This window comes from Salmo trutta, chromosome 18, assembly GCF_901001165.1.
Source record: "Salmo trutta chromosome 18, fSalTru1.1, whole genome shotgun sequence".
In the NCBI taxonomy this organism is placed as follows: Eukaryota; Metazoa; Chordata; class Actinopteri; order Salmoniformes; family Salmonidae; genus Salmo; species Salmo trutta.
In genome coordinates this window covers 29522226-29540579 of record NC_042974.1, presented here as the reverse complement: position 1 = coordinate 29540579, position 18354 = coordinate 29522226, and the positions used below count along the sequence as shown (strand labels likewise).

Below are 18354 nucleotides of genomic sequence, written 5' to 3'. Positions count from 1 at the left end.
AACATTGAAAATGGGTGAACCTTTCCTTTACGTCTTTGCTCTTTTCTTCATTAGCATGCTGATGATTTTGAGGCTGTTAATATTGTGGCACTTGGCATACTGTTTTCATTGTGAGATAGATAAAGTTGTGTTGGGGTTATTTTCATCTGCTAAGACATTGAATACATGTTGTTTTCTATATTTAGTAAATTGAGTATGTTTAGTTTGGTTTCTCTGTGGGCTATATCAGTCCTCTAATACAAGACTATTAAAGGCCGCGTGCACTACTTTTGTGAAACTTTCTTCAAAAAATTATATATTTGTATTAATACATATATTTTTACTATTTTAAGCACCTCAACTTCCTGCAGGCTCACTAGCATGAAAGGCAAACACCCTATGCTTTGCACCAATAGGGTTAACCAACTTGATGGGAATTGTAATGTGGCTCAGATAGCAACAAAAAAAAACGTTACAATATGTTTTTTTTAAACATATACCTGATTGCTAGAGAGCCCAGCCTTGACTGTCTAATCATGTATTGAACTCAGTGTTCATCATCAAGTGTCATCGTGAATGTACAACAAACCCAGAAGCATAGTGCATTTTACCATTCCTAAAATTGTTATGCAATATTGCAGTACAAGTGTATTGATGTAGGCCTAATAGTCAAAATGCAAAACATGACAGGTAACCTGAAAACCATTGTACAGATTTTTTTTTGTAGTGCGGGGGGGGTTCTTATTTGCATAGGAGATGACTAACGAAAATGTGCCAGTGCAGGAAAGCTAAGACCCTGATGATGTAAACGTAGTGCTGCATCCTAGAAGCCCTTACTGTAGACATTTAGGTCTGGATTTGGAGACATTCCTTGCCAGAACAGCCGTGCGAGCTGACGGGAGGGGCGGGACAGAGGGCTACCTAACAATCGGAAAGTAGCAGCCTGAGGTACAACCAGACTTCCTTGCTTTGGAGGTGTCGATCGGCCAAACTCGACTACAAGCTTTTAGTTGAATGGGTCAACCCCGCTGTGCATCCTTTAAATGTTCTTTTTAGCGCGCCATCCATAGCAAATCCTATTTTCCAGTTAAATCTAATGCTTCAGGCTGGCAAGTAAACAAGGACAAACTGAATGTGTAACTGTTTAGGGGAGACTCAAGGAAAGATAAAACAGCGGGACATGATGACTGAGAAAGAATCGGCAACAGACAAGATAATAGCAGGTAAACCGCTTTTGATTATTGAGGCTCTCCTTCAAAGGGCCCTCTCTCTACCTATTATTTCAGTCTCAAATCTACACAGTAGGTGCGCTCATTATATCCGTGGCGGTGCGCATTAGAGCCTTTGAGATCTCGTCAGGAGACTCCTTTTCCGTTTTCACGTTTGATTTTGGTTATAGTCGTCCAGGTAATATTCGCTCCTTTTAAATGTATTTAGCTATACCATGGTTTGTAATGAAGCTATTATTGTAAAGCGTATCGGCTACAGTCGTGGCCATGCAGCTTCAAAATAGCCCTGCCGCAACATGGAGGAAATATGATAATCCACCTGGACAGAAACACATTTCATTATTAGAATCATTATTTTACTCTGAAGAATATTTCCCCTACAGCCCCAGAAAATCGCCAGCGGTCGCGTTTAGACGCCCCCTTTCCTTGGGCAGAAAAGGTATGGTCGCGCAGTAGAGTTTGGTCCTCCATAACAGTGCAGAGTATGGTCACATGGTCAGTCCCACGGGAGGCTTGACTCAATGCAGCAAAAGTATGCTTGCCCTACTACCATCCCAGGTATCGCAGCAATGTGGTTAAAACGTCGGATTAGAAATTGGAATATAATCGCTATATAATCTGAATTGATTAAAAACAGCGATTCCTCTATTATGGGACAAATTATATTATTACATCTCAACCAGTGCTCTTATTTTCATGTTGTTTTACTTATTTGACGTTTTCTTCAAGGTTTTCATGTCCAACACAATAACAACGTTGTTTAGGAATAGGCATATTTACTTTTATTTCCATCACCCACAAGCTTCACAGAGGTGTCATATCTGCTCCACAGCAGGACAGTAAATCATGTGACACCTCTCCTATGATGTAATATGGGGGTGTAGATGAATCGTGTACTGTACAGTAGGCCCTACAGTGCATTCGTAAAGTATTTCAGACCCTTCCCCTTTTTTGATGACTTCCCAAAAATGCTAAAAAAGGCCTAAATAGTATCATTGATGATATATGACTTTAGAGTATGGTTACATTTCATCTGCTCTGTTAAACCTTTTAGAGAGAGTTTTTTTCCCCACGGTGTTATGAATTTACTATGTATTATTTTATGGTGTTCATTGTTGATCCAGACAATATATCAACAAACATGCCAGTATTTGATTGGGAATCATTTACTGGGTTGTGACAGGGTGCTTCAAAAGTTTTAAGCAGACCATGCATTTTACAAGCACGACACTATTTGGGCAATGCTGCCAATTCTAGGGACAGCTACCTCAGCATCACTGATATAGAGGTTGCCAGCACAGTCACGGTGGAATCGATCAATATGTATATTTGAGCTTTGCAGCAGAACGATTGCCATGTTACCCAAACTCCGTGCTCCGGCCAAATGCTACGCCACGCCCACGGACATTAGTTTGAACTCCACAAGGATTCTGGATCTGAGAATCTCCCCGACGATTTCTAGAATGCAAACACATTCTAACTATTCTGATTGGTCCCAGAAACCGATTGGTTTGGCCAGAGCCAGAACATACGTAGGTAAATCGTCATTTTTTAAATTTGTCATTGGCTTTGATACTCTGATTAGTTATAGATGATCCCATCACTGATGACTTTGTTTTGTACAACACCCCTCATTCTGACGCCACCACAAATTACTTCAACGATGGCAGTCTCAGACTGAGGTATGTAGCGAATATAGAGCAGCGGAATAGTTGAATTTGAGTCGTCAGGCAAGCAGAACGGGACAATGGAGTCCCCATACTATTCAGGGTGTGGTCACAGTCAGTGGAGCAGCACATGTTCGTATAGTAATGTTGAACCTTTTCAGATTATTGATTTGCAGTGTTTGGCTAATATTAGGCACTGTAATTGTGTGCAGTAAAACGTGTGAATGTGACAAATGGACATAAATTGATATTGCACTCAGCTGATTACCTGAGCTACAAGGACAATTTCTCATCATGAGAGCTGTGCTCAAGTACCTATTAGTGTGCTGATACAAATCCCAGAGATGACAAATAGCATCTAAACCCTCTGATACTGCTTGTAGACACAACCCAAACCGCAATGATCTGTTTCAAATGATCATTACTTCTAATTGCCGATGTCACCATCATAACTTGCTAAGCACATTTTCTGTTGTCCGCTTTTGCTCAAGTAATTTCTTTTAAAAGAGCAAAATCCCAAACTCTTTTGGACTGGCTTTAGCCAAGTGAGAACACCCAGTGACCACACTAACAGAGAGCTTTGTGTTCCCTTAGGGAGAGCCACACATGTTCAACACATTTAAGGTAGAGAGAGAAAGGGAGAGCTCAGAGAGGGGTGGGGGAGTCATACTCAGACATTTATTTGGTTGGAATGTGATATTAATGTGATCACAGATTCCAAAATGCACAGATTCATCTTGTGTTGCCTTTGTAGATAGCATTGGTGACAGCTTGATGCAACGAGGCGTTACCCTAAAAGGTGACAAATACAAAAGTCATCTATAACAAACTAGTTCATTAAACAGTCAGTCATACATTCTTGTCTAATCAATGCTCTAAACATCTGAAAGCGTTTCAATCAGCCCCAGTGCTTTTCTGTGGGTGGATTCTCCAGATTGACTTGTACTATGATCTAGGAATTCAATCAGCTTCACTGTGATCGCTAACTTTAAGCCCAGTCGTAAGCCCAGTTTTCCTCTGGTCTGCTGAGCTGCACAAAGTGGACCTCATCACTGGGCTATTTTCTGTGTGCTCTGTCCAGCTGCTCTACAGAGTATCCAAGTACTTACGGACACTCCCACATGTGGCTCCGGCCAACCAATGTGTGATGCCTCCTCATCAATTTCACTGAGAGGAGAGAACCGTTGTAGAGTATTTTTCAAGACTAGAGTCAGCGTTGCACATTCCATGCATTCAAGGAACCAGTCTTGAGTATCAATTAACAAAAGAGTGTAAATGTGATGAGGTCAGGTCAGACGACATTTCAGAGAAGACGTTGAAATGCATTGAGTTAAGGAGACCTTTTACCATAAGATGGCATTGTATGAATCGCTACAAGGTCATTCAGGTCATAAATCAGCTGGTGAACAGCAACAAGCATCGAAAAGGACTATACAATATAATACCTCAATGTGGCTCAGCACATCATGAGCAGTCAAAAACAAATTGATCCACGGGTGTGCTGTCGTCATTGCACTCACAAATTCTATAAACGAAAGATGGCGCTGCAGTGGATAGTAGCTGTCTTGTGTTTATTTTTTTATTTTTTTACACTGATCTTAACTTTTTTTGTACATAATGTCTCAGCCATCATTTCCTATGACCTCGTACCCCTGCACATCGACTCGGTACTGGTACTCCCTGTATATAACCATGTTATTTTTACTCATTATTTTTATTCAATGTTCACTGTGTATTTATACCTCATGTCACTAGTTCTATTTTATTTGTATCTTTAACTCTGCGTTGTTGGAAAAGGACCCGTAAGTAAGCATTTCACTGTTAGTCTACACCTATTGTTTACGAAGCATGTGACAAATAACATTTGATTTGATTTAGTGACACACAACGTTTTAAGTTCCCATAGCAACCAACACATTATTGTCTTCTTGCGGGAGTAGGTGAGGCATTCATACAGAACAACACAAGTAGTGTTACAACTCAAGTGCAGCTGCATGCTACGGCAGTGATTAAGCTGTTATCATTTTAAACATGTACAGCCTCTGTACGAGACCTTTGAGCTCTAGTATACGATTGCCCTTTTTCACTTGAAGCCATTGTTGGCATCCATTTGTAAAATACACGGGGGCTTTGGGGGTTGGTTACGGGGCAAGGGGTTCAGGGGAGGGGGTTAGGATGCAGTCAGAGGTGGTTTAAGGTCTCAGGCATTAGCGTCTCTGTCTGAGGTCAATCCAATGACTTGGAGTCCCTGAGACAAGAGTGGGAGGGGGGCTGAATCTGATAGGCCAGGGCCAGACAGGAAGTTGTCTGTCAGCGCCACAGAGGCCCTAAGGTCAAACTGATCCAATCGCTACTCCAAGACGAGACACACACCAGAGGGCCCACCACGACACAGGTGTGTTCTCTCAATCAAAGATATCTTTCATGTTGTGACTAGGTGATAATGGGTGACATTAATCACATTACAGGATCACATTTTTCTTATAGGTATTCTGTGTGGGTAACAGTTCACATTAGTTGGTTTTATACCAATAATGCTGTTATTACTACAGTAATAACATGGTTGCTACATATTATGGAGGTTGAAAATAATTACAATTGGAAGGCAAATAAACTGGGAAGGGACAAGAAGTCCCATGCTCGGCATTATGTCATGACTAAGATATTGGCTTTGTTTACCCTCAAGAGGAGGCACCCATTATGTTTTGGAGTAGGCGGCGCAGGGGGAGGGAGGCGCTTTTCACATGCCATTGGATTGTAGATGTGAAAATAAGACCAAAACAGCTGTTAGACATCAGCAGTCTGACATCTTTGCGATTACCCAAGAGGCCCTTCATGAAAATACTGTAATCTCCATCTGTATGTGTCTCTCTCTCCTCCATCAGTGCACTCCACAGAAAGCTGTACTCTCTGTACTCTCACCACTGTACTCTTTGTACTCTCTCCAGTTCAATGTTAGAAACCAAAAGCCTACTGAAGCGCAAGCCTGTTTGATGTCCAATGAAGCCTAATTGGTTGCATATGTTTCAGTGGAATTCCAAGAATGTAAACACTGAATGTGTTACTGTTTCTTCACATCTCTCACTCCCATCCTGATGCTGTGAGACACAAGCTCTTCCTCATACAACAGCAATGTTTACATCCCATTGCAATGTCTTCTGTACATCCACCTTTCAAAGTGTTTGGGACCTGTGTTCCCTTTGACAGATTTACGTAAGAACCTTTACTGAATGAATCTGTTGCTCTTAACTACCTCAGTTCAAACGCAAAAAGCAGCAACAATTCAGGACAACTTAAAAACTCACAAAAGTTGAATATATGGTGTGCTGTTTGATGACTAGTTTAGACTTGATGGAATTACTTTAATAGGGTTGTTCCACCAATTCGGTGCCTTTTGAGAAGCATAAGTTGGTAAAAAAAAAATATATATTGGATTTCACCTAATTTTAACATTTTGTGATAAAGAGCACATGTTCAACTTCATAAAAAACATGATTTCCCATCTCAAGAGGTTAAATTAAAAAAATACTATAGTAAGTGCCTATTAAGTGCTAAATAAAATAACAGGGTTGATTTCATCTTAGTCAGCCATAAATCATCTTGTGATAGGAGGAATGGATGCTTGTTGTGTTCAACAGGGAATGGTAATTGAATGCAAGCTACACCCCACCAAAAAAATATCTAGCTTGTCTATTTACGGGTTGACCTGTTATGCTCGACCCGTTCAGTTTTTCACTACAAAACACTAGAAAATGGCCAAAAATAGTAGAACCAGCTCACCTGCTTTAATACTATGATTTGACTATGTTTCTTTTCAAGTAAGAGTTCAGTTCACTTAGTTTGACCTTAAAATGAGGGACAGATGTACAGTTCAAGTCGGAAGTTTAAGTACACTTAGGTTGGCGTCATTAAAACTCGTTTTTAAACCACTCCACAAATTTCTTGTTAACAAGCTAGAGTTTTGGCAAGTCAGTTAGGACATCTACTTTGTGCATGACACAAGTAATTTTCCTAACAATTGTTTACAGACAGATCATTTCAATTAAAATTCACTGTATCACAATTCCAGTGGGTTAGAAGTTTACATACACTAAGTTTACATTACAAATGATGTCATGGCTTTAGAAGCTTCTGTTAGGCTAATGGACATCATTTGAGTCAATTGGAGGTGTACCTGTGGATGTATTCCAAGGCCTACTTTCAAACTCAGTGCCTCTTTGCTTAACATCATGGCAAAATCAAAAGAAATCAGCCAAGACCTCAGAAAGAAAATTGCAGACCTCCACAAGTCTGGTTCATCCTTGGGAGCAATTTCCAAACGCCTGAAGGTACCACGTTCATCTGTCCAAACAATAGTACACAAGTATAAACACCATGGGACCACGCAGCAGTCATACCGCTCAGGAAGGAGACGCGTTGTGTCTCCTAGAGATGAACGTACAAAAGTATCTATATCCACAGTAAAACGAGTCCTATATCAACATAACCTGAAAGGCCGCTCAGCAAGGAAGCAGCCACTGCTCCAAAACTGCCATAAAAAGCCAGACTACGGTTTGTAACTGCACATGGGGACAAAGATCGTACTTTTTGGAGAAATGTCCTCTGGTCTGATGAAACAAAAATAGAACTGTTTGGCCATAATGACCATCGTTATGTTTGGAGGAAAAATGGGGACGCTCGCAAGCCGAAGAACACCATCCCAACCGTGAAACACGGGGGTGGCAGTATCCTGTTGTGGGGGTGCTTTGCTGCAGGAGTGACTGGTGCACTTCACAAAATTGATTCCATCATGATTAAGGAAAATTAGGTGGATATATTGAAGCAACATCTCAAGACATCAGTCAGGAAATTAAAGCTTGGTCACAAATGGGTCTTCCAAATGGACAATGACCCCAAGCATACTTCCAAAGTTGTGGCAAAATGGCTTAAGGACAACAAAGTCAAGTTATTGGAGTGGCCATCACAAAGCCCTGACCTTAATCCCGTAGAAAATGTGTGGGCAGAACTGAAAAGGCGTGTGCGAGCAAGGAGGCCTACAAACCTGACTCAGTTACACCAGCTCTGTCAGGCAGAATGTGCCAAAATTCACCCAACTTATTGTGGGAAGCTTGTGGAAGGCTACCCGAAACGTTTGACGCAAGTTAAACAACAGAAAGGCAATGCTACCAAATACTAATTGAGTGTATGTAAACTTCTGACCCACTGGGAATGTGATGAAAGAAATAAAAGCTGAAAGAAATCATTCTCTCTACTATTATTCTGACATTTCACATTCTTAAAATAAAGTGGTGATCCTAACTGACCTAAGACAGTGAATCTTTACTAGGATTAAATGTCAGGAATTGTGAAAAACTGAGTTGAAATTTATTTGGCTAAGGTGTATGTAAACTTCCGACTTCAGCTGTAAATGATTCACTTATCACATTAAATAAATAATACTCTTCAGAAATGACTTTGTCAAAGCAACAAAATAACTAGGACTTTACAGTGATGGTGAAAACTTGGAGAAAGGTTGGGGTTAAGTGGGTTAAAATCTTCTTAGAAGGGTTTACAGAGGGACATGTCAAAATGCAGAATTTTGGGAAGTTTGTATTCATATAAAAAAAAATCTGATTTATTGAATTGTTGATGTGGTCTATATTCCTGGGCTCTTCATTTAATATAACAGTTTATTGAATATTGATGCACAATTAATACTTATATATCAAAGGGACGCAAAAGGCACTCTTTTCGTGGAAAGACCCAATTAACAACTGGGAAGCTTCTCAGACAATTAAACTCAAAGCACCATCGCTATGTGTAACCCATGTGTTTAGTTTAACATTGAAATGGATGATAGCACGAAAGCACTGATAACAAGGTTCATTGCCAAGCAGATGTTGCTGTTAGAGGATGCTTTTGAACGTGCAGTGTTAACGTGTCTGCAATACGTAAACAATGGGCAGCTATTTTTATCTGTTGTGTAGCAAATTGAATTGTCTTATTATTAGACATTGTCTTATTATTTCGCCGTGGCTTTGTTGTTATCCGGGTTTCCAACGTAGAGAGAGGAAGGAAGCAAGGCCATTGTTCTTTGGAGAGGTTTTATCAATTTCCTCAGTATGACCTAAACGCTGTGCCCTTGTAGGAAACTAGGCTCACTCCTTTCTTTCAAATTCCTCTTATCATTGTTCCATATTCTTTGTGTGGTAGTAAGGACACACACTAAGGACTTTTACACTATTCTCATGTTTGATCTCAGTTATCTATCCAATGTGTGCTGTTGAAGCTTGGCTTACATGTAATTTTGAAGTGCTTACATGAATTGGAAATTGGAATAATGGACTAAAAAGAGAACCAAGGGAGGCTATAGGGCAGGGGTACTCAAATGCTATTTGATAATGTCCGCTCACACGAATTTCCTAGGTGGCAAGGGTCCGGATAGATATTATAATTTGTCGGCATAGTAACACCCCCCACCTCACAAACCATGCAACCCCAAACTGTTGACACCCCTCTTGTTGGCGGATATCCAATTGCGATCCAATTACTGTCTTGTCTCATCGCTGCAACTCCCCAACGGGCTCAGGAGAGGCGAAGGTCGAGTCATGCGTCCTCTGAAACATGTCCCGCCAAAAAAGTGTTAAATAAATCAAAATATATTTTATATTTGAGATTCTTCAAAGTAGCTACCCTTTGTCTAGATGACTGCTTTACACGGTCTTGGCATTCTCTCAACCAGCGTTACCTGGAATGCTTTTCCAACAGTCTTGAAGGAGTTCCTACATATGCTGAGCACTTGTTGGCTGCTTTTCCTTCACTCTGCTGTCCATCTCATCCCAAACCATCTCAATTGGATTGGGTCGGGTGATTGTGGAGGCCAGGTCAGAAAATGTACATTGACATTGAGAGAGCCTTGACAAACTGACAAATCTGTGTATGTTTATTGTCGCGCCACTGTTCCCACCATTTCCCAGCCGCTCCGCTGCTCAGTGGGCCAGTCAAAAGCACAAGATGTGTAGCCACTGAGCTGTGTACTTTGAGGCTCCTCAGGCAACTGATGTGCTGCTGTCAAAGTGTCACACTGATTTACCTCCAGACCGATCTAGAACAAGGACTTCTTTCTCTAAAAGGTCCGGCGGGGAGCCGCTAGCCGGACATGTTTATTTTACTATACAACAGTTAAGCAGATGTCCCTACCTCCCCGTCTCCTCCGCTCTGTTTGGAGGATACCTGAGAGGGCATTCGTGGGTACTTTCTCAGAGAAACCATGTGGTTTCTGCGTTGCACCTTGACCATTGGAAACATGCAATACAATGCAATGGTTGGAAGTCCCTCAATTTCTCACCAGTTATATTAGCTAGTTTTTCACCCCTCTCATGCCATAGAGTTTATATTACTTGACATATAGGCCTACACCATTTTTTCTGCAGATAATGTAAGGGAAAGGTAGAGCTATGCATACAGTATCTACAGCTCCATAGCAGGTGCTGATCAAGATATGCTGATATGCAGATATGCTGATCAAGTTAAACCTAGTTGTGTTCTATGGTAGTCTGTTTACGCTTCACTCAGTGGAGCGGAGGTTTATTTCTGTCTCATCTGCAGATTCTCCACTGCTGGGATACCGTTTGACCTTGAGCTGCAGTAGACGCAGATCTAAAGATTGATTTCTGAGTCCAAGGCAGTTTTATATCAGTGCCTTTCTCAGTGCTTCCTGCTACAGTAGAAGGAGGGAGAATCTTTAACGTTTCATAATATGCAGGACTTATCACACAGGGATTGCATTTGTATGTGGAAATATACTTATTAGTGTGTAAATTATGATGTGATTTTCTATATATTTTTTCTAACAAGTTGCATTTTTCACTAAATAGGCTAAATAATATTGACATGTTCTCTGAAGCATCATGCCAAATGACCATCCACCGTTTTCCTTACGGTAGTGATTATCTGTAACTATTACACAATACATTTCACTCATCTCCGTTTTATTTTAAACAGGCCTATAGTAGTCATAGCAGGACACCTGAAAAGTAGGCCTGGAAACCGTTTTGAGTGTGTGTATATGCATGCGTGTGTGTGTGCGGACTATGAAGGGTGCTAGAAACTCTGTTAGCCACAGCTGTTGTCAGGCTGCTGCTTCTCTGCACTGTGTGTCTGGGCACTTGGCCAGCTGGATTCAGTTGATAAAGAGGGAGGGAGAATGAAGGCGGCCCCCCCCCTCTCTCTCTCTCTCTCTCAGCTTCCCCCTGACTGCTTGCTGTGCTGCCGCATGGCATGAATGGGACCTCAGATGAGGGAAGAAGTAGGACATTCTCTCAAAAGGAGAGCCACCCAATCTAATTTTCCCTTCATCCCCATGAATGTAGCCTTTTGATAGGGATTTTTTGTGTGGCACTGAATGTTTGTGGCAGTGAATGTAATGGGGCGTTTCTTTGCCTTTGTAGGCGTTGTTGATTATGCCACAAATTGCGTCTGCTGTCCCAATCAGTGTCCACTTTCTGGAGAAACGGTTGATCTACACATTCTCTGATGTTTACAGTATCTATACATGCCAGTTGTACTATATAATACATAAAAGTACAGAATGTCTTGAATTGATTACATGCACAATACACATGCACTTGTCCTTTGTAGAATATCATTGTTGTCATTTAAGGCTGAAGTTATCTGTCTGTGTGCCTATGAGGCCTACAGTACCTTGTGAACTACTCTGGAACTGGTGCAACGGATTTCAAATAGATCTAATCAGACTTGCAAAGAGACAAGAATCTCACTTGTCTATTATTTTTAAGTGAACCTTTAAATGGGCTGTGGACTGTGGTACGGTATTTAACATGCACTCGCTCGCCTGATGTTAGTTATTTAACAAAAATGTTGGGTTTATTTTTGCGCTAAACGTAAAGAATGTTTTAAAAATGTAGTTTATTGCTCCAAGGACCTATTTCTATTAGCTTAACATGCTTGGCCAGTTTGGCAGATTCCAAATATAACGATCAGTAGATTAGGTCTATTGGACAAGACACACAGGTTAAATCTAACCTAAGCAAGACATGAGAAGGAGCATGTTGAAGTTAATCAGGCCTTGCACTATGAGATATTGAGTCCTCTACTCCTGTCTTTAATGAAGGTAAAGTACAGTATATGCCTGCATATAGGTCATCCATTTTGGGGAAAAAGGATGGGTTTCAACACTGTCATTGCGTGGTAATGCACCGATCGTGAACTCGCTTCTTGATAAACTAGCAGATGATCCAAGATGGAGAAGTCCTTACCCTGTTCCTTTTTAATCACATTTTCAAATGTGCTAGCCATAATGAAAGACTAGCCTCTTTTTTTGGTAATTGCATGCGTCTCTGAACAACAACAGCAGTACAAGGAATGTGTTTGCTCATCGTGTTTACGCATATTTTGCCTTTTTCTCGCTCTCATCTTCCCGTACGAGCAGCAATGAAATTTACCGGTCCTTCAATCTTATAGTATGAAAATATGAGAAAATCAGAGACGACGTGAAGGACATTTTCGTGTGCGGCCATTTCCCTCACACTTGAAGCTGTATTGAAGAGGGTGTGAGCCTAGCTATCTGGTCAGAGATGACAAGAGGAAGCTCTGACATCATTTCTCAGGGGAGTGCCACAGGGCCAGAGGCTAAAAGCTTGGATTGGATTGATTTCTTTTTTCTTCATCACACAGGCACTCACTGAGAGTGGGCTATGATGATCACACGAGAAGAATCATTAATGTCATTCGAAAGACGAAGAGCTTGTCGATGTACCCAGGCTTCTAGAGGTAGAAATAACCCGTTTTTCACTGTCTATCCAAACCATTTGTGTCTTAAGGATTCAAATGAGTATTGTTTGACAATGCACAGGCATGAATTTTAAGCCTGAGTCCTACCCATGCCCTCGACGTTCAGGCCTTGCCCGAAACCTGAAATCAGAAATAAGTTCCTCCGTTAGTAAATCCATTAGCTGCTCCTTTCTATGTGTCACTCGCTCCCTACGTACTGCTCACTCTGCATGCGCACTGCTCATGGCGGCTCTGGGTCTGACAGTATCCATAGTAACGGCTCCGCTTGGGCTGCTCTGCTCAACGAAGAGACATGCGAGAGCAGTTAGCTGTTAGCTACTTTTTCATCCCTCACAAGGAACATTATTATTTTCGGTGAAATAATCTCTCCCGTCTTATATTTGACGAGGTTGAAGCACTTCCGACACCGTGTTATGATCTTAGTCAGATATGACTGTACTGTGCTGCAGAGCACAAGCAAATGGCTCAGCTTACATTTTTTTACTGATCAATTGTGTGATACCCGAGCCCTGCCCGTACCCTAGTTACGAATTAAAAAACAGGCCCTACCCGGCCCAAACCCGATGTATAATGTCGGGGCCCGCCAGGGCTCGGGTCGGTTAGCAAACCTCTAGTGTGGTCGATGTATCTGACATATCCTAACTCTGCCTTTGCCTATATAATACCACATTTGCACACAGGAAAATGCAGTAGTAGCTTGCTACTTCCCACTTTGTTTTATTTCTATAAACTTGTAATTAACTTTGACACCAATTTTACATTCCTGTTCTTGCTGCTCATTTGTGGTATCGGAAAAACCTCCATTGTGCAGTCATAGATTGGGGCCGATTCTGAGATCTGTACTGAGGGCCTGAAAAATGCAAAGAGTTGTCTGGGATGTGACGAGAACAGGAAGTAAAAGCTCCTCCTGCAGAGAGGAGAAAAAAAGTCCAGGCACAAAAATCGAGAGCCTCTCTGAAAAGGTTTTCAACTTTATAGATGCAGCACACATATCTGGCTGGAGGCCTGTCAGTCGCTTATGGAGGAGGAATGGCTCTGCTCCCTGTCAGAATGTGGAAACAGGATACTCTATCTATGGCTTCATCTAGCAGCTCTTTTTGTTGTGGCTCAATGTTTATTTTTTCACTCTGATGATTAGAAGAAAATGATGTCGTGCTGTTGGGACTTGATTGTATTTTGACTATTAGAATTCAGGATTGTAGGCTATTCTAGGGTTTCTCCACTTCACTATTCAATCAAATCTCTCTGAAGTGAGCTACCTTCATTGAAACATTGATTCTTTAGCACTCATTCTGAGGAAACTTTGTTGGCAGTTGATAGGTTGAGCAAGAGCATTGTTTGCTTATTTCAGATGAATTATAAGCACTTTTTCAGAGCCCGACATTAACAATAGTGGGGGATGTTGAAGAAAATCATTATATTGTTATATAACATTACAGTTATGTAAGTGTGAAGGCACCACACTATTCAATTAATAATGTGTTTGCTGTTGCCAGTTATGTAAATGACTTACGTTTATATTGCCATCTCCACAATGTGATTGTCAGTGATTCATCGACTTCGACACCGCTTTCTAGTTTTTGGTTGACTTGTGTAAAGGATTTAATGGGTTATTCAATGAAATTGAAAATAAATAAATATAACATTCTCAACCAGATGCCCAAATCCACTTGCACTCAATAGTCTGAAAAAAGGTCTGCATTGATATTTTCAACCGCTTGTATGGAACTCAATACAAATTTTTATAAGATTTCTCATGAAGAATTTTATGCTGCCAGGTAAACAAACTACACACGCACACACACACACACACACACACACACACACACACACACACACAAAAACTCAGACTCCTTGATTTGATTTTTATTGCTCTCTTTAAAGGGGAAATCTGCATTTCAAACAATAATTTTTGTCATTATTGTTCGGAACCCACTGCCCACAAGTCGTCGTCAGGTTTGCCACCCCCCCACCCTGGTCCGTTTGTTGCGCCTGTTGATCTGCCGTGTACGGAGCTTGTGGTTGCACCTTTTTCACAGTAGTCTGCCCTGTACAGAAATTGCACACGCCCGGTATCCAAACATGCATGGCTTGAGAGATGCGGTCACGGTAGAGTGTGTGTAGCTAGCTAGTTTAAATATTTGATTAACACTTGAAAGCAATTGATTTAGCCTACATCATCATCAATATTCGGTCTGGTTGGCTGATATGTGCAGCAGAAAGAGGCAGAAAGACATAGAGAGGTAAATCACAATCAGTAAAATAAATCAAGCTAGCTAACAAGAAGATTTACAGCAATCATCAACATCAATGATCAGCTGATAGCCCAGCCTCTTTTCCCGATGCACTGTAAATAGCATGCTTACAATTTGTGATGATGAAAAGGTCTGTGCATGGCCCTGTTACGTTCGGTATGGTTACTTAAACCCAAAGGTTGCGCGTTCGAATCACAACACGGACAGCTTTAGCTAATTAGCAACTCTGCAACTACTTACTACTTTTTAGCTATTGCAACTACTTAGCATGTTAGCTAATCCTAACCCTAACCTTATCCCTAACCATAACTCCTAACCTTAACCCTAACCCCTAACCCCTAGACTAGCTAGTGTTCGCCACCTAGCCACCTAGCTAACATTAGCCACAACAAATCGTAATTCATAGCATACAGTATCATATGTATTGCAAATTTGTAACATATTGTACGAATTGCAATTTGTAACATTTCATAACATATCATACATGAAGGACATCCACAAATGAATAAATGTAACATATCATACTAAATGGAGGGAGACAGATTTACATTTACTATGTTACGTCTACATCCAGGTTGCAGCACAACAGTAAGATCTAAGCTCATGCTGCCTTTATAAATGATGTTCTCCAACAATCAATGTGTATCATTCATTTAAATGAAAAGGATGGATGTAGGAAATGCAGATTGCACTTTAAAGTAAGACTCAAGGTTATGATTTTAGGATGGGAGCATGGGGGAGGGGGTGGAGAAAGTGGAGTCTATCCACAGGTGGTCCATAATTCCATACAGTAATTACCAAGCAAAGTGCATTGTGGGGATTCGGACCACTCAGCCACTCTGTAAGGGCGAGAAAAGGATGTGCCATGTGGAAAACGGACAGATAACATGATGTCCCATTGAGAGACCATCCCCAGACACTTAAAACTGTAGAGGAAGCACTGTTATTGTGCATTGTCAAAGGGCCTTTTCATAAGTGCTGCAGTATTAAGTGAATCTAATGAAAGTGGTGGAAAATGGACAAATACAATCTTTAATTCTTTTCAAATGGCGTTTTGTTTAAAAGGCAGGTGCGTCAGCCGTTTTCTCTTAAATGAAGTGTTCTTATATAGTTCGGAGTTTCAAATAAAATATTAGAATGGCAATATTCTTTGTAGTGTATTATCAGAGGATGACTGATCAATCATAACTAAGACCACAGCTGCACAATTTATATTAATGGTTGAGAAATAGTGAGTGACAATATACTAATAGACATACAGTATGTACTAATTCTCATTATTTTGATTGAGCTACAGTGGCTTGCGAAAGTATTCACCCCCTTGGCATTTTTTCTATTTTGTTGCCTTGCAACCTGGAATTAAAATAGATTTTTGGGGGGGTTGTATCATTTGATTTACACAACATGCATACCACTTTGAAGATACAAAATATTTTTTATTGTGAAACAAACAAGAAATAAGACCAAAAAAACAGAGAACTTGAGCGTGCATAACTATTCACCCCCCCAAAGTCAATACTTTGTAGAGTCACCTTTTGCAGCAATTACAGCTGTCTCTATAAGCTTGGCACATCTAGCCACTGGGATCTTTGCCCATTCTTCAAGGCAAAACTGCTCCAGCTCCTTCAAGTTGATGGGTTCCGCTGATGTACAGCAATCTTTAAGTCATACCACAGGTTCTCAATTGGATTGAGGTCTGGGCTTTGACTAGGCCATTCCAAGACATTTAAATGTTTCCCCTTAAACCACTCGGGTGTAGCTTTAGCAGTATGCTTAGGGTCATTGTCCTGCTAGAAGGTGAACCTCGGCCCCAGTCTCAAATCTGTGGTAGACTGAAACAGGTTTCCCTCAAGAATTTCCCTGTATTTAGCGCCATCCATCATTCCTTCAATTCTGACCAGTTTCCCAGTCCCTGCCGATGAAAAACATCCCCACGGCATGATTTACATTTACATTTTTAAATTTTTAGTCATTTAGCAGACGCTCTTATCCAGAGCGACTTACAGTAGTGAGTGCATACATTCACTGTGGGGATGTTGTTCTCTGGGTGATGAGAGGTGTTGGGTTTGCGCCAGACATAGCATTTTCCTTGATGGCCATAAAGCTCAATGTTTGTCTCATCTGACCAGAGTACCTTCTTCCATATGTTTGGGGAGTCTCCCACATGCCTTTTTGCAGATTCTGGGGCCTTTCAGAACAGGTGTATATATACTGAGATCATGTGACAGATCATGTGACACTTAGATTGCACACAGGTGGACTTTATTTAACTAATTATGTGACTTCTGAATGTAATTGGTTGCACCAGATCTTATTTAGGGGCTTCATAGTTAAGGGGGTGAATACATATGTACTTACCACTTTTTCGTTTACATTTATTTTTAATTTTTAAACAAGTTATTTTTTATTTCACTTCACCAATTTGGACTATTTTGTGTATGTCCATTACATGAACTCCAAATAAAAATCCATTTAAATTACAGGTTGTAATGCAACAAATAGTAAAAACACCAAGTGGGATGAATACTTTTGCAAGGCACTGTATCTGTTGTTTGTTTTTACCACTCGTTGTATCTACTTCTCTCTGTCTCTTCAGATGCAATGGCAACTCCCTCTCCAGCAAAGAGCATGGGTGACCCTGGCATCACCCCACTGTCACCCTCCCACATTCAGGTAAGAAACATTCCATGGAATATTCTGCGTGGAGATAGATCCATAAGAGCCGAATGAAGTCAAACAACTCCATTACTTTGGTATGAGAGATTGGTAGGCGAGTTTGGTTTGAGAGATTCACCACACAGTCTTTTTAACTCATCTGCTTTTCCATCCAGAATAAATCACACCTCTCCTTAAACGTTCTCCATTTGTTGACTCTGATTTTCTGTCCTCTCCACCTCAGCAAAATGACACGGACTCGAATGCCCACACGGGACCTTCGTTCATCGTGGTGGTTGCTATCGACTTTGGCACCACTTCCAGCGGCTATGCTTACGCCTTCACTAAGGAGCCAGAATGCATTCACACCATGAGGTGAGCCAAGCCAACGCTGCAATGCAGTCCCTGGTAGCAGGAGGAAAGAGAGAGAGATTGAAGGAGTCATAGGGAGGTGCACTCAGGTCAGGCTGTTCTTTTCCGTAGCAGTCTTATTAAATATTATCTGGCAGGTGATGCAGGAGAGATAGCTAATAATGATAAGAATGCATAGTTCTACTTTCTGGTCTTAGCACTTGTCTAGGCGTAATCATACCAGAAGGGTTGCTGATAGCCAGGTTAAACGTATTCATCAAAGTATTGCTCCTCAAATTCATTGTCATCAAATGGAGATGTATAGGGCACAGAGGCCTCTAACTGGATTCCCAATGACTGTCTTTAGAAGTCAAATGAAACAGTGTTTGCTCCCTCTCTCACCACTTATATGCCTCATTGGCGGTC

At 41.0% G+C, this 18354-nt stretch overlaps 1 protein-coding gene across 2 annotated transcripts in view; it reads left to right on the top strand.

The window, feature by feature from the left end:
- The first annotated feature begins 691 nt into the window (after window positions 1-691).
- LOC115153157 (heat shock 70 kDa protein 12A) overlaps window positions 692-18354 on the top strand; it is a 42491-nt gene continuing 24828 nt past the window's right edge. The window contains exons 1-3 of one of the 2 annotated variants that reach the window (XM_029698279.1): window positions 692-1202; window positions 17519-17595; window positions 17822-17952. In XM_029698279.1, coding sequence (XP_029554139.1) covers window positions 1112-1202; window positions 17519-17595; window positions 17822-17952 — 299 coding nt within the window. In that variant the 5' untranslated portion in view covers window positions 692-1111. The remainder of the gene's footprint in view (window positions 1203-17518; window positions 17596-17821; window positions 17953-18354) is intronic. The other variant, XM_029698278.1, reaches the window with a different exon arrangement.